Source organism: Thalia democratica, chromosome 8 (assembly GCF_965202585.1).
Source record: "Thalia democratica chromosome 8, ktThaDemo2.hap1.1, whole genome shotgun sequence".
Lineage (NCBI taxonomy): Eukaryota > Metazoa > Chordata > Thaliacea > Salpida > Salpidae > Thalia > Thalia democratica.
In genome coordinates this window covers 31617004-31641289 of record NC_139172.1, presented here as the reverse complement: position 1 = coordinate 31641289, position 24286 = coordinate 31617004, and the positions used below count along the sequence as shown (strand labels likewise).

At 25.5% G+C, this 24286-nt stretch overlaps 1 protein-coding gene across 2 annotated transcripts in view; it reads left to right on the top strand.

The window, feature by feature from the left end:
• Positions 1-23514, top strand: part of LOC145841864 (uncharacterized) — a 29325-nt gene extending 5811 nt beyond the window's left edge. The window contains exons 5-16 of one of the 2 annotated variants that reach the window (XM_082949151.1): positions 283-321; positions 1809-1856; positions 3198-3420; positions 6024-6224; positions 9303-9476; positions 14483-14613; positions 14961-15167; positions 16902-16967; positions 18252-18396; positions 21109-21220; positions 22650-22709; positions 23126-23514. In XM_082949151.1, coding sequence (XP_082805277.1) covers positions 283-321; positions 1809-1856; positions 3198-3420; positions 6024-6224; positions 9303-9476; positions 14483-14613; positions 14961-15167; positions 16902-16967; positions 18252-18396; positions 21109-21220; positions 22650-22709; positions 23126-23240 — 1521 coding nt within the window. In that variant the 3' untranslated portion in view covers positions 23241-23514. The remainder of the gene's footprint in view (positions 1-282; positions 322-1808; positions 1857-3197; positions 3421-6023; positions 6225-9302; positions 9477-14482; positions 14614-14960; positions 15168-16901; positions 16968-18251; positions 18397-21108; positions 21221-22649; positions 22710-23125) is intronic. The other variant, XM_082949152.1, reaches the window with a different exon arrangement.
• Positions 23515-24286: the final 772 nt, after the last annotated feature.

Genomic DNA, 24286 nt, shown 5'->3' with positions numbered 1-24286 from the left:
AAGTTAAAGCGTTTTATATCGTCTCACGCAATAAAAACTAAAAAAGACAAACAAGACAATAAAATGTTCATAATCCATCAAGCTGTTGTATAACATCACGAGTTTAATTAATTCTTGTTTTCACTATTCAAACACAGCATCAATAATTTTCAATTTCTTAGTTCTGAGTCTTTACGAAAACATATAAGCGATTAGCCTGCAGTGCACAGAAACCAGAGAATGTAATTAACGACAATAATTCAAATAAACAATCTGGTAATTAATCTTCTTTTTTTTCTTCAGACAAGCAGCGTGAGTACCAGAAGCGCGTGTGGATATGAAGTGAGTTATTTTACAAATTATGAAACTAAAATATTACATAACTTAACATAGTAAATAGTTTAGCATGATAAATGATTAGTTTTAAAAATTTTAATTAAAATAATTTTTTACTTAGTAAGTGTGACACAGTTAAAAGTTTTATACATGTGTAGTTTTTGACACAGCGAAATACTTGATGTAACTTTGACATGTTAAAATGTATAACATGATGCGGCGCAATGTAACATAGAGATTTATTTGACATGAACTTAATATCAAATTTTGAACTAAGACATACATAATTCAATATTTTTGTACAAACTTTGATAAACAAGCCATAGTGCCACAATGTTTAAAACAAACCAACAAATTAAAGTGTTATTTTGTTTTTGACGAAATAAATGTATAAACTTTGCTACTACGCGCGAAGTGCCACTTGTAATAACACTCACAGCTTCAAAATGACAAAATCAACAATAATATTTGTTTGCAATTCGAGCATTGCGGTTTGCAAGTGTCTCAACTTTAACAAATGTTTTTTCGAACCGCAGTTTTATGAAGCACCAACAAATAAAAAACATAAACGTTTTGCGAACGTCAATCACAGATTAGATCGATAAATTAGTTTTTCTAAAGCGTGATATTTTAATGTTGATAGCATAAAATGTTCGCAATTTTTTTTCAGTTTTGTTTGACTAACTGCGCAAATATTTGGACAACAGTTTACACAAGACTTTTTGTTTGTAAACGTTTTTTTTATTGGCTTTTCCAAACTAATAACGGGTTGTGTGTAACTAAATTAAGTGGGTTTTAAGACATTAAAGCGTTAAAACGCACATAATTGCCATTAAGTACTTTTTTAATAGCCTAGAAAGCTGATGATAAAGTTTTATTGTGTGCTTTTTATTAATAGTTTTATTTTGCCATTATATTTTAGAAAATTATACAGCAACAAGGGTTAGTAAGAAATATTATCATAAATAGTTAACTTAAGCTAACTTAATTTTTATTTTAGACAAGTTTTATGACATAGTTAACTATTTCCAAAAACTTTAAAGAAACAAAACTTATATAATAAAAATGTTGAGTAAGAAATATTAGCATTAATAGTTGACAAAATCTTTCCCAAACCATAATGACTGAATTCTTGTTTTAGATAAGTTTTATTATTTTGTTAACTTAAAAGAAACAAAAAATTATATATAATTTCAAATATGAATAAATTATACGATATCAGTTTTCGGCCGTAATCTCAAAATAAATCACTTTGAAGATATTAACATTTTATCATCAATTAGAATAAAAACAAATTGTGTTTTTATGATTTAATTAAACTGATAAAAAACTGTTTATGGACTAAGTATGTATTGTGTGTTATCTTTTGTTTTTAATACAATCGAATAGGTAACAAACAAAATGTAAAAGTTTTGGCTTGAATTGCAGTTTTTATTTATTTTTGCATGCTTTTATTTTACTGTTTTTTTTATTTTTTATTTCTTTTATTTTAGGGTGAAATTGAAAGTGATTCTGAGGAATTATCAAAAACGAACAAAAAGGTAAAAAAGAGTATTTCAATACATTGTTTTTTTGTAGTATTTGTAATTTTTTTTTGAGAAAATTTTAATTTTATGATTTTTCAATCTAATTTAGTGTGCTTTGGTGAACAGTTTTTTATTAAAGCATAATTTTTTTTTTAATAATCCCATATTAGTGATGACAAAAGTAGTTATGTTAAAGCAGCCAGTGTTCATCAATGCGCTTTTTAAAGTGTCGTTAATAAACTTGTTATATTTTTGATATTTATTAAGTTATACTTTAGAACCTATCAATCAGTTACGTTACAAAATGACATGTGTAAAAAACAACAGGTACTTGGAAAATATTTTAAAACACCATTTTCGGCTAAACCTCTTCTAAAGTTTTTGTTTCATTCAATAAAGTTTACTTATTGTTGTCCAATGAAAGTATAAATAATTAATTTGAGTTTCATATTTTTCTACGACATGGTTTTTCTCAGGTAAAAAATTACTAGTTTTAAATGGTATAGATTGTCAAAAATAGTAAAGTTACTTATGAAACAGCATTTAACAATGCAGTTTATAAAAAAATGTTCAAAGAAATAAAACCAATTAAAATGTTGTATCAAGTTTTTTTTCTAGTATAAATTGCAAAGAAAAATGTTCTTTTTAAAAAGCTGTTTAACAAAACAGTTTATAGTTTGTACACGAGACTTTTTCCCATCAAATTTAGTTTAATGCATCTAAATATCGGCAATTCACTTTTGCACATCGTTAAACTTTTTTATTGCTTTTCAAAGTCAAATTGAGTTCAAAGCATTTTTTCTGGGCAGAAATCAAACTGTGCTTCTGTAAAATGCAGCTGTAAATTTACAAGTTTGGGTTTATAAGAATGATCAAATTTTTTTAAACTGTTTTATCACATATTAATGAGATAATTGGATTCTATTATACAAGATGGATAGCTAAGTATTAGTTATGCAATTTTTATGTGCTATTAATCAAGCTTAAATGTTATGTCTGCGTTAAAAAAAATCGTCTGGAGAAAAGTCTAGTGTTTTGTTAGAAAAAAAGTATATATAACAGCAAAAAAAAATTGAATACGATAAAAAAACGTTAGAAAGCTTTTGAAAATAATTTTTAATATTTTGAGATAAGTTTTTGACTAGTTGTTTAAACTTAATACGAACGAAAACTTTTTTTCTTTTCTAAATGTGTGTAGCTAAAAAAAATATCAAAACTAGCTATACCAAATGTTTTGTTACATCAATCAAAAATGTTATTTCAAATTACCTTGATGGTGAATAAATGGTGGTCTTTCATAAAATTTAAAACTTTGAAAAGTTTTTTTTTTATATTTTTTTATAATCAATTTCAAAGGTGAAGCCCTTAACTTCGGTTGCCAAGACGACCAAGTCTCAATCCGGGGACCAGTTCTTCGTTCCCGCCCCCAGGGACCACCGGTTGAAGCCCCAGCACTATAACAACAGTGACAGTGACGTCATATTGTGTCCCACCCCTCCCCCTACGTCACTACATAACAACCAAGCGGTTGCTATGCGGAGGAGAAAATTGCAGAACTCAAAAGTCAACATGATACAGCGTTAGTTGCTACGTCATAGCTAGTTATTTAAATAATCAGAATAACGTTATTATTAAATAAATATAGAAAAAAAGTTTATAAATTAATACAAGTTTAAATTTTCCTGAAAGCTGGTGCATAATGAAAATAAAAAGTGAAGTTTGTTTTTTTGAAGCTTTATAGTTTAAATTTGGGTTTTAAAAAGTGAGATTAATACAGGTATGATTTTTTTTAAGTATCAATTACTTAAAAAGTTATCCAGGATAAATAAAAACAAGTTTTTAAATAAACAAACTTTGTTTGGAACTTATATGACTACACACTTAAAAATTCTATATGATTTCATGGTAAGAAATAACTTTTGGTCTAAAACACTTGATTGTAATTTAATTATCAACAAATCAAAATGTAAACAAAGTAATCTTTTGAAAACAATTTAATGCGATAATTGTGCGTTAAATAAGCATTAATTTTAAATGAACTTTTATTTTAAGTGCACGAAATTGCATATTAATCACAATTAAACGGTCGTCAAACTTTTTAAATTGTTTTATGGAGCGCCTTATTTGTCTTCATTTACAGCCACATGTTTAAACTTTAATTATAACGAGTAAAATGCAAATTAATTTTTAACTTTGTTTTTATATAAATGCAATTTTAATTAGCGTAAAACATTATGTCATTTAACAGCCGAGAAGTGTTATTAAATGCCTTTTTTATTGTTATTTGACAGCTCATTATGACAAAATTTAAGTTCGTAAAAAGTTAAATGGAAATCAATTTTTATTTGTATCAGACATTTAATGAGCGTTAAATATGTGTATTAATGCGTTTTATAACTTCCCGTGTTTTAATAATTTTAATTTACGTGGATTTTGAAGATTATGTTTTCAATAAAATTTCTTTCATACAAAACTAAATGCAGATTGAACATTTTGTTCTACTATACATTAATCAATTAACCATTTATGATACTAATACATTTTTAAACAGCATCAAGTTACCTATCTATATCTTATCGGTTTTTACTTCACGCACACTGTTTAGAGCTTATATTTTCACTAAACTTAATTCCATACAAAATTAAATGCAAATAGGATTTTTCATAAGAGGATGTAAATTAACGCGAAGTTTTGAAAAAAAATTCAAGGAAGTAAAAAGGCTGACCTTAAAAATAAACGAAGCTTCTTTGATTTTCGTCTGTGTTTTTGATTAAATTTTACATTTTATATGGGCAGCAAACAGTTTAAGTTTAAATTTATTTTTATTCCAGTTCTCGCCAGATTTTTATTTGATTTTTAGTTTTGTTTGTTGAAGCTTTTTAGATGAGGTTACACACAGATTAGTTGTAAGTTTAGTTTAAATTTTTGTAATTTTATTTGTTATAAATTATATAAGTAATTTGTTTCACTTAGCTTTTAATTCGTTTACAAAATAGATTTAATTTAGGTATGTTTTTTGTAATCATAATTTTAAGACTATCTACAATATATTATTTTTTTTTTTTTTTTGTAAATGTTTCCAAAGTATTACATTTACAGTATTAAAAAAAAAGTTTTTAATTAAAATTACCTACAGTTATTTAGCTTTTTAATATAAAATTAGTTATTTTTACTCTCTATATACTTAACTGTTTTTAAAATAAAACTTTTTTTATCAGTATTTTTTGAGTTTGGACAACATAGTTAAGTATTTAAAGAGCTTTAAAAGGTTTTTGGTTTAAAAGGTTTTTTTAATTAGTTGTTGACTTAACGTGTACTTTTTCAGTATATTAAATATTATTATAATCAATTATTTATATTGAAATTAATTAAGTTTCGTAATAAGTTCTTTAGGGTTAGTTTTTTATATATAGTTTGTAATTCGAAAATATGTATTTTTAAAGTAATGTTACATTCAACTTTTCATTTAAAATAGACTTTACTTAAATTAAATAAAAACCATTAAATAGTATAATGGGTATTTAGTTTTCTTATTAAAAATATTGCATTTTTGTCTCATGATAATTTTTTTAAATAATATACTAAAACTTAAGTTTTTACTAAGTATATTTAAAATTTATAACTATGTTTTTTCTTATCTTAAACACTAACAACACACTAAGTTAAACTAAAAATAATGTTATAATGTGGTAAACACTACTCATTGTAAAATTCATTTAATGAAAGCAATATTTTAAAGTAGTTCATTATTTTAGTTTAAAAGAACAGTTTTTATCAAAATTTACTGAAAGTAAATAAAAACCTTAATATTTAAACTATGAAAAAAGTTTAAACACTTTTTATTTAATAAAGACCAAAAATAATTTTTTAGTTAATCCTTGAATATTAAGAGATATTACATTTTTATAAACTTGAAAACTTCAGTGACATAACAAGTTATATAAAATTTAAATGTATATGTTTAAAACCTTGTGAAAATTGATATTTTTTAATTTATAAAGACTAAAAAATACTAATAAGAATCCTTAAATATTTATTAAAAGTATTCTCAAAATTTATTTTCTCTAAAGTTAAGCTTTTAGTCACATAACAAGTTTTATTGAAATCCACAAAAATAAAAACAATAAAAAAACTCTCACCAGCTCTTATCAAAATCCTCAATAAATATTTCAAAAATTCCAGTAACCAAGCAACCAGTGGCCAATCAGCAGCAAGCTGCCGGCTGCTCGTCGTCCAACTTGAACCAACCAGAAGGCTTGAAACGGCACGTGAAGCCGCAGATGACGGTGATTCCCCAGAAACAAGAAAACAGGAGGAGGGACCAGATGAACCATCAGTTGGCTGCCAGGCAACACGAGCTTCACAGGAGAAACCACGCGAGGGGTTTGTTTGTTAATAATTGTTATTTTAAAATACTTTTGTTAATTATTTGGTTTGTTGTTAATTATAACTTATTAAATTAACATTTTTTATTAATATTCATATATTAACTAAACTAGTTTTTTGAAATATTATTTTTGGGGTTCTTGTTTGCTTCGAAATAATAGTTGCTATTGTTTTTTTTTCGTTTTTTCAGACTTATTTATTTTTCAAACACAAACTCAACGGCAGAAACCAAACAAGGGTTTGTTGTTTGATCATTAATTTTTTTTTCTCAATTAATTAAGTACTTGATTTTTTTTTTTACTTTTCTTTTCAAACACGGATTTCGTAGGGAGGAAAAACACAAAGTGTTTTTTTGTTTTTTGTTTGTTATTAACATATTTTTGTTTATAAGTATTTTCTTTTTTTTTCAACCACGAACTTCACAGGAGGGGCTACAAAAAGGGGTTTGTTTGTTTTTTACAAAATTAAATTTAAATTTATCTTACTGCTTTTTGTCAGTATTAGTTTCAATTTTTTGATACTCATCCAAGAGTTAGGTACAAAAATGTAGCACTTTCAATTGAAGTTTTTAACACTTTATAGACTGGTTGGTGTTTAAACATTTTTTATTAAATTAAATGATATTTATTTTAATACAATAACTCCAAAGAAGGAACCACAGGAGTTTGTTGTATAAAATTAAAGTTAAGTTTTATACTTTTGATTTTTTTAGGTAAAGTATTTCGCATGTTAAGTGCAATGCAGTTCGATAAATTGTTAATTTCAGTTGTGTGTAACGATGTTTTAATTTTTTTATTGTGGTTTTAAAACTCAATATTCGAAAAATGTATCTTTTTAATTTTTTATATTTAAGACCCTATGACCACTTTATGGTGTGAAATTAAAACTGCTCTTCTTTGAAAAGTGTTCAAGTAAATTTTAGAATTGACGTTTTGAATTTTTTTCAACGATGATTGGTGCTTATAATATTTCTATTATTTGTGTTGATGTTTTTAAATTTTGTACGGAAAAATAACAACTACAATTATAACTTTTACTTTATGCCGAAATGTGTTTATGTAATGTGTACTGACATAGTTTTATATTTTATTAATTCAACCTCATATTATAATCGATGCCTTTAAGTTAAAATGATTTATAACATGTTTGTAGCTCATGATACTAAAAAATAAACTTATCAATTATTTATGTGATACACTACACTATAAATTTTATGAAGTAGGAGCTGTAAAAATAATTGCAACATAAACAAAATATTTCACAACCAATCTCTCTTATTACAATCATGTCTTTTGTATAACAATAGTTTATCTTTGTGAAAAACTCAATTAATTTTTTACTCGTCTTAGTCTTTACATCATTCGATTGTGTGTTCGTTTTAAAACTTAACATAATTTAAAAAAATATTCCTTGTTTTTCACAAAAACCATTTTAAAAGCCTTGTTAATTAACTTAAGTGGAACGTTCTTATACAGTTTGAGCAGTAGTTTATCGAGTTTTAGAAAATGAATCATGCTTACAAAATCCAGCATCAAACTTTGTTGAGTCAGTACTTTTACAGAAATACAAAAGTGCTCAAAAAATAAATAAAACGCTGTTTATTGCATTTGTGCAACGTGAATGTTATCTCGTTTGTGTTTCAACTTGCAAACCAGCTTTTCATCAACCCTTGGAATTGATGCTAGCAAACTTTAAAGTGGGTCGTAATCAGTTTAACGCAAATAATCGCAAAAATTCTGTAACGAAGCTGTTCTCTGGGCTCGACCATCGCCGCCAAGTCGATATTATCGATTATCAATCTCTAACCGAAGTTTCATAAAATTTTCGATCGATAATTGGTTTTCGAAACAAAAGATGATTCGTAATTTTTAAACTATTACGCTCAATAGATTTATCAACTGTATGAACCCAATGCTGCCTATTTTTCAATAATAAAAAGATAATTGTATGGTTTTTTTGTTAAAACAATACACAAATACTATTTTAATAAAACAAAGTTTTTAAACAGTGGTTTTGCTACATAAAGCTAAACTTAAAAAAATCCGAAAAAGTCTTTATTTTAGATAAATTCATAGTAATCAAAAGTTATTAATTTTGTATATTTTTCTTTTAATAACCATTTAGCTATTTGATAAAAAAGATAAAATTCTAGATATTTTTAATTCCCTACAAAACACTATGTACAAATTATTTTTTTACAATCTTAATTTTTTTGAACCCTTTATTTTTCTAGTGTGCTTAAATTCTGTTTTTTTTTTTAATTTAACAAAAAGTATTCTAACGCTAAAACTTTATTTTATTGGGAATTTGAAACGCGTGGGGTTGATGCGAAATTGTTCTCTGCATGAAAATTGAATTTAAAATAACTCGTTTTCATATTTGCTCAGGTGTTTAGCGCAGAAACTGATATAAAAGCGTGGGTTGCATTTCGGTTTGAAATTTCCACTCGTTTTCAGTTTTGAATTTGTTATTTTTTATTTCGATGCAAAAATTTTAAAATAATAAAAGCATAAGTGTTTTTGTATGCGTTTAGTCAGAACTGACATTTTTTAAACTGATTTAAATTGTACAAAACAAGATTAAAAATGACAAACGAAAGTAGTTTTTCTACTCTTAAAAGCTTAGTTTTTATGGAATGCTTGTGCTTATTTTAACGGGTTTCCTTATTTTCTGCAAAATTTCTTTTTCCAAAAATAAACTTATGTGTTGAAAAAATAGTTGTAGTTAAAAATAATTATGATTTTAAACCATTTTACTAAACTTTCTTAAAATTTTTAGCAATGACATTGACAAGCTAATGGTTTTAATGCAATAAAGCCATTTCGAATTTAGCTTTTTGTAGTTACTTTAGCACAAGATTTTTACTTTAGATTACAAAGCACACAAATTCTTTTTTAGCTAATTGCAGCATACCAAACATGATTTTTTCTAGAACAGACTGATTTTTTAACGGTTAAAAACAACACAAAAATTTTGTTAAACATTAAAAACAAGCGAAAACTTCCTGTAAAAATTAAATGTTATTTAATAACAATGACATGATTAAAGCAACTAATTTTTGTTTTTCTCTCACAGCTATGACAGGCCTGCCAGGTCACCACGCCGGCATGGCTTCCGGATCCCAACTGCACAACTTATCCGCGTCTCAGTTATCCGCACACAACTTGTCCGCCGCCCACCAGGCCGGATTATCGGGGCATCCGTTATCGGGACTCCACGCGTTGAACCCGCACCACCAGAGCTTGCTGGGTGAGTAAATTGTTAAAAAAAAAATATAAATAAATAAAAAAAAAAAACAGGTTTGTAAAAATAGACATTTTGAAATGTATGAGAGTTTGTTAGGTGGGAAAGTATTAACAAAAACATTAAGTTAGATTTAATATTAACATGTAGTAAATTTGGTAAAGATATTTGTCAAGTGAAATATCTGTAAATTAAATTGAGATATATTTCAGATATGTATCAATAGATTATTATGTATAGACTGTCATTTTAGTTTTAGTATCCCATCATCAGAGCTTGTTAGTTAAGAGTTTTTAAAAGAATATAAGCTTTAGTTGCAAGATCACTGCATGTTTAAGTTTTTTGTTTATTCTGTAATTAAAACAAAACTTAATATTATTAGAAATTGTTAGAGTAACAAAAAAATTGTTGTAATTGTCACCATCAAAACTTGTTGGGTGATTTGTTATCGTCAAGACTGTTTAACTTGTATAAAAAGTACAATGTGTATATAAAACTAATAGTTGTGCAATGAATTTCATTATAATTGTTTCAATATTGCTATATATGTGCAAAAGAGGAAATAATAAGCTACTTGTATGCACAAAACCAACTGTTATTTGAGGAAATTGAATACTTCGTTTTATGATATTGCAATTAATAAGGTGAAGGGGAAGTAGTAATTTTATCAGAGTTAAGCAGGTAAATTTGGGTTTTTGGATTGTTTTTCGAAAAAACTAAACCTTTATAAGCTTATTGTTTTTTAAAGATTATAATATTGTATAAAAGTAGGTGTTACATCTTTTACTACAATCAAAGTAAATACTTTTGTTAAGATAAACTACAAAATTGGAAAAGTATTTTTCTTTGGTTGAATGTGTTTCTAGTGAAAATTAAGTTTTTAAAATAACTGTTCAACTTACTACCGAAACTTTATCCGATTCTTTATTTTTTAAAAATATTAGCAATTAGAGCTTCATTTAAAATTCTATTCTCGTTACGCACCGCTGAAGTTTGTTTACAAATTGTTTTCATGTTTGTTTTGTTAAACCACATAAACTTCACATCATACTGGTTATACGTTTTATGAAACGCACACTTCTGTCATTATCAATTCCAAACGAATAATTATATTTGTTGTGCTCGTCTTCTGTTAACAATTAAAGCAATGTTTGAAGTTTTAAAATGAACACGTTGTGTTTCCACTGTGCAAGGATATTTTCGCTGATAATGTCTGAACAGCTTTTGAAAATATTGAATACCTACAAACTTTTTTCAAGCTCGAAATAGAATATTATAAACTCTTTAAAAATAAGTTTGGTAGCAAGATTGATAGTTTTTAAACGCTTTAAAAAATATTCAAATATTGTTTTAAATAAAAAAACATCATGCATTGATGCTTACAGTTCACACAAAGCATTAGTTTTTACGAGAGTTGTATTTAAGTACCAGGAAGAAATTGTTATATTTCTAATATAACACAGTTCATTTTTTTTATTCAAAATCCTTGACTCTGAAAAGTATAAAATTTTCAAATAACAAGTCGTAATGAAAAAAATTTCTTCGAAAAACGAATCGGAAAAACCAGGTGAAAACATCAGCTGACTCGGCCGAGCATATTGAAGCGACCGTTCAGTTATCACAGTGTGAGAACCGCATGAATAATTCACGCGTTCACTTTCTGCTGGTTAATTTTCCTCTGATAATTTGCTTGCCTGTTGGTTTGAAGATGAGTTGTTTCCGAAAAATATCGATCTGAGTTGGTTTGCGTTTAAAATTAACTGTTCGGCGATTCAACTTAAATTGATTGTGTTTATTGAGATCAATATTTTTTAACTTTTTGCTGTGATGTTGTAATTTCTGTTAAACATAGCAAACTTTGGAGAAGTGTTAGGCGTTTCCTTAAAATTTCCGAAATATGTTGATCTCTAAAATCATTTACTGTTTTTGTTTTTAATTTTTGATAAATTTTAGTTGATCATTAATTTGTTTTATAATCTGAATAATCTGTTGTTTCTTTTTGTTTTGTATAGATAAATATTTTATAAAATTTTATTTGTTTTAATAATTTTAGATGATGTCTATATACGTCTATTTAAAATTATAAACATAAATATTTTTTAATCTAAATTGTATATCACAAGTTTTATTTTAATTTTTAAGTAAAACACCATTATTTACTTATAAGCTCCTCTTTCTTTTTATCACCTTGAAAATTGGTTTTTTCCGTTTAAGTAGTTTATTTTTGTAGTTAATTCAATTTACTAGTACTAGTAATAGTTTTTTTTAATGTAACTGCTTTTGAAATTGGTGTTTTCCATGCCAATATTTTATTATTACAAATATAATTTAGTATTTCTAAAGTAAATAATTTTCCATCGTTTTGCTATAATTTATGTTTTAACTTATGTTTTTTTAACTTAAAAACAACTTAAACTGTACTATAGTTTTTTTATCAATATACTTATAGAGTTGAAACAAAGTAAAAATTTTCAAGCAACTAAAGATTTTTTTTCTATTCTTTACTAATATTTTTAGAAAAAAAAACAAACAGTTGTAATAAACGAACTTGAAAATTTAATACTCATCTCACTTTTTTCATTTGAACTCTGTTTATTGAATTTTCTTCAAGTTGATTTAGCAAAAACTGTTAGTTGTGTCGTGTTTTATTTTGTTATTACGCACTATTAGAAACCAAAATTTATACGACTTGTGTTTAAGAAAAAAATATCTACTTTCTCATTTTTATTCTTGAAAATAAAATGGGTAAAAGATCAATTATCAAAAACAATCTCATTAAATTTTTTTACAAATTGTGATTACCAACTAAATTATTTGTTTTATGACGTATATCACGGTAACGTTTCTGTCTCTTTGATGTCGTAATGCTGTTAATTGCATATTTGTATGACGTCACAATTCGTTTCCTTCTCACAAAAGTAAACTTTCACCTATTTTCTGGAAAGTTCAGTTTTTACCGAATAAATGATTGAATTAATTGAAATGAAAATAAATGATTTTAATTGTGTAAGATTTAAAAAATTATCTAGTGCTTAGTATAAACTACAGTTTTTGTGTGCTAAAATTTTTTAGAACTTATTTTGTCTTAATAGAAATTATATCATATTTTAGATTTTATCTACTTGAACTAATTTATTTTTAAAATCAAACAATAGCAATAAAAATATTTAAAATTACTTTGATTTTTAAAGTTATGTAATGAAATTTACTATTAATGAACTTCTTTTTTGTATTTTGTGTTAGTTTTTTAGTTAATTGCCACATAATAAAATTGTTTTGTTCGCAAATGAAAATATATATTGCGAGTTATAAAAAGTTTACGCAGATTTGTTTAAAACAGGCAAAACAAATATTTGGATTTAAAATTTATCATATGAAGAAAGTTGTTATAAATTTAATGCTTATGTTATTTTTAACTTAGGTCAGATAAAATACTTATTATCATCAAAATAGTTTTCTCAACATACTGTATAAAAAGCTCAGAAGAAAATTTTATCGAAAATGGTAAATAAATTAAAAAGCATCAATCAAAAGTTTATTTATACCCAAACAAATCCATCAAAATTGTAAATGATTTATTTCTAATTATTATGAACTCTTTTTTTTTGTGTCTACTCTTTAACTATCTTATCATGAAATGTTTGTCTTTTTTTTATGTAATATTTTTTAACTTGGTTCAATTAAGTTTAAAAACAAAATTTGGCACTCAGTAAGCTAAAATGTGTTTACTTAAATAAAATATTGAAATTTTCCCTATTGTAGAATTAAAACAGTACACTACCAAAGATCTATATCTTAGCTTACAGTATGTCAAAATTTAAAAAAAAAATCATGAAGTTAGCCGAAATACAACAAAATCCCTTAATGCAGATTTCAAATGAAGTATGAATAAAACCATACCATGCACCCAAATGTAAATAATAATACATAAAAATTTATCAAGTTTAATTTAGCTCAAACAAAGAAGCCTGTTGTTTGAAACTTTCACATCGAAAACTTTGCAAAGTTCAGGCGCGTTTCTGATCTGAGAAAATTGCCGCGAAAAGCCGCAAAATTTACATTTCAATCTGCTTATCGTGATGTTAATTTGTATATGAGCTAATCTAAAACACAATAATACAAGTCATGAAAATTACGTTTGTAGTTGTTATTTGTCATTGCGTAGCTTGGTTTTTATTTGTGTAAAAAAAAATGAACGGTGTAGCTTTAATTAAAAATTAAATTAAATTTTTATAATTTAATTAAGCTAAAACTACGCAATGTGTAAAACGTTTTTTTTTTTTTGTTATTTTACAAACTTATTGTAAAAACAAAATAGTTAAACAGATTTTTTACAATCTTAGACTAATGAAATTATTTCATGTGATGTTTTTGAATAAAAAAACTTTTGTTTCTGTTAAAACTCATACACCGGAAATCAATTAAATGTTTATTTTGGAGAAATGAAAAATTCTAATGACCGTATTGTAATTAATTGCTTTGTTGTTCATATTCTACATTAAACCTATAAAATTTTTGAAGTTTATTTCAAATAAGTTTTGTTAATTAGTAAACCTGTTTTAACATGTTAATAATGGGCCAATTACTTTTGTTTTCCACAAACTAGACTAGTCAGTGTAGGTGATTTAAGATTTACAGTTAGTTTTAACAATTTTATTAAGTTCCACACACCTGTCGCTTGACCCCACACAGTGTTTTTTCTCAAACTTTTTAAGAAAAAAGACACGAATTTTAATAGAATGATAGCTTACTTATCTAATACTTCACTACTTCTTGCGACTTGTTATACAAATAAAAGTAATTCAAAAAAAATATTTCTTTGTCGTAAACCAATAATTCCAAACTTTGCTATAGGTTTTCTACAATTTTGTAACTTTTTAATTCGTGTTTTGCATAAAAGAGCATGACATTATTTTAATCTTTACAGAGCAGCATTACCATTAAAAACCATAAAATAATAAATTATCATGAAATAGTATATATGTTTGTTAATGTTTTTATATCATCCACAGAGCAACATCACCAGTCCATGCTTCAGTTGGAACTCAACTCGAGGTTTTTGAGGGAACAGCAGCAGTTGCACTCGTACCTCGCTAATCCGCACATGAGTTATCTGAACAGATTGTTACCAACCCCGCCATCCGTCAGTCTGAATAATTTTAATTTGTTAAAATATTTATTAACGCACTTTGATTTAATTATAATATAATTTTCTTCTCAAACTGAGTTTTTCATTTAGTTTTTTATTAATTTATTGATGAGTTACATTTTGACTTTAAACATTTTACTGTTAATAAGTTTGACTTATGCCTTATCAACTTACTTGTAAGGAAGCTAAGTCTTGTTAGAAACTTTCAAACAAACAAATATAATTATCAAATCAATTATAGACATACCTAAGATTTTATTTTAATGAGTTAGTAGTTTTAAATAAGTTAAACGTTTTAATTTCCACAAAAGAATTAAAAAAATGAAAACAACAATTCACAGATTCCCCATCAAAACTCCCCTTTTACTCAAGGTGCTTCCCCTTATTTCGGCGCCTTCCACCCCAAACTGCACCCCACAACAGGCAACAGCCCCTACAACTTTTCTTCCCACAACAAGTTGCCTAGCAACAGGCTGCCTACCGCCCAACAGCTGAAAATCCCCCAAAGCGATAACAGGAACAAGGTGCCCCTGCATTTTCCTCCCCCCGTGAGTTTTTCATTAAAATTAAAATATTTCAATGTTTTAATTTTTGTGCTTTTTTGAAAAACAAAAAAATACTTAGTGTGTAAAAGTTTACAAGTCACAAATAAATGAAAAGTTTATAAAATGAGAATTTTATTTTGTTCCTTTTTTAGATATTTTTCAGAGGTTGATTAAAATTTCTTGTAAATGTTAAAAGACTTTGAATGAATATTTCGTTCAATTTTTTTTAGTTAGTTTAGCTGTTAAATACCGCCCCTGTGATGAGTTGTGATTATTACTTTATTGCGTATTACTGTTTTATTTTTTTTTCTAATAAGTTTTTTTTTTAATTTATGTTTATATATCAAGAGTTACAGACTTACTTTTTTTTATTAGTGTTGGGTTTACTAGTTGTTAACTTTAAAAAAATTATTTAGTAAAGAGTAACGTTAATTATGTAATAATTTTAAACCTTGAATAAATAGTGGATGTAAAAAAAGAATAGTTTGAAAAAAAATGTTAAGAATGTTTTGTTATACAAAAATAGATTTTTTTTTACAAAGTAGGTTTATTATAACTTGTTCTCTTATTTGATTCAAAATAGATAAAAGCTTATCTCTATATTAAAGTTTCCTTTACTTAATTTGATACAGATAATCTGGTTGAAACTTAGGCAAAATGTTTAAACTATTCAAAAATCTTAACAACAGACTACAAATCCTGCAAAGTATTTTAATTCTTATCTAATAAAAATGATTTCATGACTTTTTGTCGTGTACTTTAAGATTTGTTTGTACTTTGAATAATTCATCAATGAGTCATAACTTCCTGCAATTCAGCTGTAGATCCGAAATTAAATCAGTTTTTTTGTTTTACAACGTTTTTATATAATTTTTGTTATATTTTATGTTTTATAGGCTATATATAAAAACAATTATGTTTCAAAAAAATCTACAAAGTTTTATTTATACTCATATTGTTTGGAGTATTTTCATGCATATAGAAGAGTTATAAAGAAAAACATAGTATGACGCAACTATGAATTTCAAAATTTGAAGCTTTTGTTTGAATGATTGGTTTACATAGACAAAAAAATCACAGAAAATATTTGACATACCTAAGGACGGTTTAACAATTTCAAATGTTTTAATAATGTTTTTTAAACTAACTTTTTTTGTTTAATTTGAAAATTTTGTTTTAGACATATGTTAGTCATATAGCAGTCATAAATGTAACTATAAAAATTTTTTTTTTGATAATTGTTCATTGATACTTTTTTTACAAGTATTACTTTTTATTAATTCTGTTGTAACTTTAACTACTTTGTACTAAATGAATCTGGATAAATCAATCTTTTTATGTAAGGAGTTAGTTTAGATACCTATATAATTAAATAATTTCTTAGTTGTTTTTGTTTATTTTTAATATGATGCACCATTTAAATTGTCTACAATTTTTTTTAGTTTAGGTTTTTTTATCTCCACAAGACAAACTAGTTGTCATTATGAGTTTTTATTGTAACTCCTTGATAGACGTTTTTTTTAGAAACAGTTTTAATCTTTATTTTATTAACAGATAATTATTTTTATAGTTTTTTTAAACCTGTCTTATCTAGAAAACCTTAGTTTTCCAAGACCTTTACGATTTTTTTGTTTTATATTTTTTCACCACTCAATTTAGACACCATTTATTAGTCAGTACAACTTTTTTAAGTTAATTTTTAGTTTTTTATTGTTTATTAATTGAACGTAAATACAGAAACCGAGGGGCAGACGTTGCGCGTTGCACGTGAAAATAGCCTTCATGATCCAGAACCACCAAAAAGTTTGTTTACTATATACTGTGTGCATGTACATATGCCAATCATTAGTTATACTAAGTAGAAGTCTGTTTGTTTTTTTTGTAGATTCTTCCCAATCAACAGTATGCGTTTTAATTTTTACTTGCATGTATATTGTGTACATGCACTAACCAACCGTAGATCAAGCTCGGTAGAAGTATCTTTGTTTTTGTAGAATGTGTCTTCAATAATAATGTGTTTAATTTCGATATGCATGTATGATCAGTATGTATATATGTATATAACCAAGTATGCAATCATCAACTACGATAATTTGAATTTTTTTTGTAGATTTAGTAGTAATTTTTAATGTGTCTCACTAAAATAAGTAAGCACGTCTTGAGCTACTTTCATTAGATATTTTACTGCTTTTTATAATACTCATTTTGACTGACCAAAAAAAATTTAAATTTAAGAATCTGATGTAAAAATCAAACTTTGTTTCTAGTTAGTTTTGAAAAACTAAAAATATCATTACTTAATTTCCAATTTATTTTTTATAAAAATCATTTTAAAGAAATTGTAAATTATTTAGTTTTCGAGTTTTGAATGATAATTGTTACTTACTAACACTTATTTACAAATTTAGTAAACATTAGTTTTTGTTTCAAACTTATAGCTTGTTTTGTTTTTAAGTTTTAACCAATATTTACTAACATTATTTAGACACTAACAAATTTTAGTTGTTTAGTTTTTGTTTCAATCTCATAACAAATCGTTTTTGTTTTTTAACTTCAAGTTTTAATCAATAGTTAATATATACTAACACTGTCTTGAAAATTAATAAGTTAAGTTTTTTAGTTTTTGTTTCAAACTCATAATTTTTGTTAAATTCAAGTCTTAGCCAATCAACGGAGTTACGTCAGTGTCATCCAGATTTATTACACTGACGGACACTTTGAACAAACAATTAATTATGAAACAACTTTTTTTTTTAATAAACGCAATTATTCAAAAAAACATTATTTTACAAAGTTTTGAGCATAGAATTTAAAAACTTATAAGTTAGTTTACTCTAGACCAAAAAGATCTTACTACCAAATACTAATGTAATTTCCATCATGTTTTTTAGTGTATGAACTGACTAATATGCTGTGATTTGTAATTTTAAGACTTGTATTGATCAATTAGCTATCACATGTACATAATGATATACTTAATAAAATTTACCTAAAAAAAATCTTATTGAAAAAAATTATATTCTTTTAAAATTATCTAAAAAGTTTTTTTTTTTTTGTTTTTTTTTATATAAATAATCAAATAAATAGAAGCAAAAAAGAGAAAAAGCGGGTATGATGCAACCTGCTAGTAATCAACAAAAAGCAGCCAACAGTTCATTTTATGACAACCAGCAGAAAGTGGCCAACAGTTCATTCTACGCTCCCAAGACTGCAATTCAGCCTCAAAACAGCTGTTAGTTTCACTTATCAACTATTTGTAGTTTCGAATATTAAAAGGTTTAAAAATGGGACCTCTATTTATCTTTCTTTCTTTTTTCTTAAATGATTTTACACAGGAATTTAAGACATGATTCGTTCAAAAACAATTTTATTCAAACAAACAAAAAAACAAGTAAATTGATTTTGGCTAACTCTTATCAAGTACTTATGTTAGCAACTAATTTTAAGATTAAATTTTGAGTAAATAAATAGTTAATTGATTAAATGATATTGTAATTTGCTTCAAAATCAACAATTTAAAGTTCTAAACTTAATAGCTTTAAGGAGGTTAGTTATATTTTATATTCACAGTTTGTTATAAACAAAACAATGTTTCACTCTTATATTAAGATGTAAGAGACCATCAGTTGTTAAAATAGTTCTAAAAAAAAATTTTTAACAACCTTCTGTCAATGTAATATACAGCGCAAGCAAATGACCTGCAATTTTTTTTTTATTAAGTTCTCCCAACGATTCATACCTGCTCACTGATTTTTCTTTAAAAAACAACTAAATAGCTTGCAAAGTTTTCAACTTAATCATAAAGGTGATTTTTTTTTTCGTAATATTTTTATTTTAAAAAAAATCACTACACTCAAACACAAAGTATTTTTTAATAACTTTTGTTTAGTATCCAAATATGTTTATTTTAAAAATTCAAGTCTTCTCACCTTTAAATCCTCACAGAAACAACTGTTTAGTCGGCTCTATGTTTAAACTTTATAATTTCTAAAAGACCTCATGCTTTTAAAGTCTACACAATCCAACTAAAGCTTTTACACAACAGATTATAAAAGTTATTTCGCATAACTTTTGAATAATCATAGTTCCAAAACTATTTTCGTCTACAAATGGCGGTTTAAAAAGTTCAATTCTGCTATTTTCGAAGTTAAATTTTCATTGTCCGTTAAAAATTGATTTCCAAACCAAAACGATGAAGTTCTCACCAAACTTTGGTTTTAATTATTCATTATGTTTTTTCCTGCGACTTTTTCCAACGTGTAAACTATCATGTTTAAAACTCTCTCTTGGGACAAAAAACAAAACTAGATTCGTTCGAGTTTTGCTTTAAAACAGTTTTCAAGCGTAAATAGTAGTTTAATAACAGATTAGTTAAGGTTTAAGCTTTATATACTCTGTTATTTATTAGCCCTTTTCTAATTTCTATAAGAACAAAAACATTTTGTGTCAAACCATTTTTTTGTTTTTCTGTTTAATTATTTGTAAATGCGAGTTGTTAAATAAGTTATCGGAAATACTAAATTGATCTTTTAGTTTTTTTATGAAGTTTCACAATGAATTTTGGTCGGCTAAAAAGAATTTGAATTTAACAATAAAATAATTCATAAGATAATATTCAATGCAAATCAAATGAAAAATATTTAACATGAATTTCTCTCGCACGAAGCGACATGAATAGGTTTGAACTTTTAATCCCTTCAACAATAGACCTGATTATATTTATTATTACATTGTGTGGTTTGTGTAAAAACATGTTAATTGTTTTCTGGTTTTAATTAAAAGTTTTTCTCACTAAAAATAATTCTGGTTTTATTTCTGATTATAAACTTCTAAATGTAAAAAATAATTCTGAAAAGTTTTATCATTAAAGTTGTATTTTGAGAATTTTTTTTTTTATTTTTACACGCCAGTTATATTGTTTGTATTCAAAACAGTTTCTGATTTTTTATCTCTGATAAATCATAACTTAATCTATTTAAATTTGTCTGTCAAAATTATTTTGTCGTAATTTTGTATGATTTATTCTCTAAACTAATTTGAACCATGCATTTTACAATCATTAGAAAATTTTGACTTGATTTTAGTTATTTTTAAAAGAAAAATTTGTTAATTCTTTAAAGCTTTTACATTGATGTTTTCTTAAAATGTATCCTTTAATTAAAAATTTTAAATAAAATACTTAATTATATTTAACAATATATTTGAAATTTTAGTTCCAAATTGTATAAGAAACTTTACTAGTTGTTTAAGACCTTTTATCAACTTTTATTTAACTATTAAACAACGTTTGAAGCTTTTTAAAAGTTGAACACTAAAAGTTGTTCATAATCAAAACAAAATATTTGTCGCCACCAACGCAAAATGCAAACTTCAAAATGAAACCAGATACCTTTGAAGGGTGCATTGATGTGGTGTTCAAAGTTGAACTTTGGCTAATTAGACGCTATTAGCTCCGTGAGCCTTTCAGCAGCATTTGTGAAGACTTATCTGGTTAACGCTTGTTTACAGTCTCAACTGAGCATTACTGACACAAGCACAAAGTTTTAAGAGCCTGATTAAAAATGCTTTCCTTTTACAAATAAACAGAAATCGCCTTAGTATTTGGCCAATCTTGTTTTTTTTATTAATTTAAAAATTGGATTTATGTATTCCTTTTTTATATATGCACGATAAGTTAAAAAAAAATCATTTTTGTTTTGTTGTTAGTGTTATACTTATTTAGGTCTTTTCAACCTACCATTCTTGTAAATATCCATACTTTTGGCTAAATATACAAATTAGACATAATACAAGTATTTTTGAAAACGCCTTGCACAAGTGAAGTTAAGCATTAACTTTTTTTTAGTTTTAGTAATTTACATTTCAACCGGCATTTGTTTTCAAGTTGAAATGTATCAAGCTTTAGTTTTCTGCAACTTAGTATTTTATCAAACTCAATAATTAGTTATATTTTCAGCTCAATGGAAAATGAACAGTGGAAATTCGGCACTTAACCTGCAGCAGAAACCGCAAATAAAACAAATCCACAAAACTCCGACGAACCCGGCTTTCCAGCTGTTAGTTCGCAATTAAAATTATTTATTTAACAAAGTTTGTTACATATATCAAATACATAGGAATCTTTAATGTACGTTGCTTGAATATCAGTGTGCGATAATTAATTTGATTATTAGATTATTTTGTATTTATTTCATAAACTTTTCAAAAATATTTATTTTGTATGATGATATATAATATTTATACTTTATAGTTGCTTAATAACTAAAATCTCAGATTAATTTATACCTTAAGCTAGTTTGATAATTTCAAAATATTGTTACGTTCGAAAATTATTGAAGCATATTGAACATATAAGTGTTTATATTTTCGAATAATATGTATAAGCACCACATTAAAATTCATTCAAGCATGAAAACCAAAATGCAAAATATTTAAATTACCACCAAATTACTTTGAGCAACCGTTTGTAATAAAACTTTTTATTTTTTATCAGTTTTCATATCTAAAAACTGTTTTGTTACGTGTATTTTTATCAATTCTCGCAAAATTGTAAACTTTTTGCAACTTTCTTGAAGCTTTTCGGTTTTTTTTAACATAATAGTTTTCATAATTTACTTTTATAAGCTAAAATTTTAATTTGAAAAATTAAAATATAATGTTATTAGATTTAAAATTTTTGGAAGTTATTATCAATTCGTAAGTTTTATATGAAGTGTTAGATTAGACATAGTTTTTTTTTAAGTTTAAAACGTCGCGTGGAATGAAGTCTTAATATTTTTATTTTCTTTATTAAAGTCAAATACTTTAAATATATTGTTTGCAAGCAGAACGTATGTTTGGATTATTTTAAACAATAAACAGTGCAGTTATGGTCAGTTGCAGTTTTAAAATAATATTTATATATATATATATATGTCTATGTGTGTGTGTTAATGTAACAAATCATTATAAAAAAATCTGAATTAAAATGATTATGTATTTTTATTATAAATTACATAAGAGCAATTGTAAATTATTTAAACAATTGTAAATTATGTAAACAATTGTAAATTATATATGTAAGAGCGATTGAAAACTTTAGAAATTTTAAACGTAAATGAAAATAAATAGAAAAAAATATAATTAATCAACCTCAATTAGGGTATTTACAATGAATTTTTAATCATGTTATGAACAGTCAAGGTTAATTGTAATTAAATCTTCTTTTTTTTCAACTATTATAAACTTCTATTAAGAATGTTGTGATCTTAAAAACAAAATGTATGTTTAAAACTTAAATACCTATATAGAAGATAAAAACTCTAAAACCCATAAATATTTTTTGTAGATCTTAACTTTAAAAAGTTCCAAATAAAAGTTAGCCTAGTAACTTACCCAAATCTTAACTAGCTTAGAAACAAAAATATAAAAGTCGAAAAACGTATATCAAACAAAACTATCTATTAACATATCGTTTCTTTTACTTTAAATTATTTTATATTTCAGGCAACAAAGAATAGCTGCTAATCAAGCCGCCATGACTCAACTTACAAGGCCATCGAATAAGTTTGTTTTGTTAATTTGTATTTGTTTTTATACTTTAAATATAACGTTTGATATCAAGTATTAATTTAAGTATGAACTCTTTTGTTAATGAAATAATTTTAAAAAAGAAATTAGATAATAACTTATTTTTTCAGATCTCAGTAAGAAAATAATTACAATAACTTTCTTTTTAACATTTGAATACAAACATTAATTTTTCAAATTAAAAAAAAAATTTAACTTAAGTTTTTCTTTCCCAAATTTTTTGCTTATTATTTTTTAACTTTATGCTAATTTTTAAGTTTAGTTTAAAATTTTTCCATTGAGCATTTACAAAGCAAGGTATTTTTAAGTAAACACATTAATTAATTGAGAACATGAAATTGAAATATACATAAAAACTTAAGTAAGAAATTAACAATTAATAAAAATAACAGGGACTTCAGTTTCGGCCACAAAAATACACCTTTTCTCCCACATCAGGGGGTTTTCCCCCCTCCCCACTTCTACCCTCCGTACCATCACCATGGAAACCCGTTCGCACCAAGGTAACCATAGACTTCGCACCAAGATAACCATGGACTTCGCACCAAGGTAACCATGGACTTCGCACCAAGGTAACCATGGACTTCGCACCAAGGTAACCATGGACTTCGCACCAAGGTAAACATGGACTTCGCACCAAGGTAACCATGGACTTCGCAAGCAGCCACCTAAAAGTTGTATTGGCAATGAAAATTTAAGAATTTTTTCGTTAAAAAATTGGTTATAAAAAGTCAAGGTTTACAAAAATACTAATTTTTTTCATCAATTTACACTGAATTTCCAAATCGACTTAAAAATATTTGAATTTAAAATTTATTGACTGACTTACTTTTAGATTTTATTTAACTGATTTCTAGTTTTTTAATTATTTTTAATATGTTTTACACAAAATTTTAATGTAGAATGTTAAGTTTTCGGTTTTAATTAATCAGAGTTATTAATGCAGTTTTAACCAGTTTTTTTTTTAATTTAATTCCAAAAGGCAAGCTCAAAAGTTATAATCAGGAAACTCAAAATAATTAATAACTTTTCACCTATTACACACTAAAACATTTTAAAAGAGTAAACTATTTTTATGTTTAATAGTTGTTTAATTTTACTATGTAAATTTTTAACAAGTAAAATTTGATTAAGTTTATCTAATAAGTACTTTTTTTCAAAACACTTGATATTTAATTATAATAGAAACAGTTTTCCAAATGTTTTCAATCTAATACTTTAACTTGTAATTTACGACTAGGTTTTTTTTATTTTCGTAGAAAAATACAACATATTCTATCAAAATGTTTTCAAAAGCTGCTAACAATATTTATTGAATTTACAAACTAATTCTAGTTTACTAAATTGTATCAAAACTTCGACGTTTTGAATTACTTCTTTTGTTTAACAAATTTTTTTAATTAGTACATCAAAAACTTTTAACTTTTGAGACAAAAATTTCTTTTGGTTTAATTTTTGAAAAAAAATTAGAAAATGGTTTATTTTTATTAATTTTTCAAACTAGTTATTTTAAGGATTAGTTGTTTAGTTCACTAACCTCACACTAACTAAAA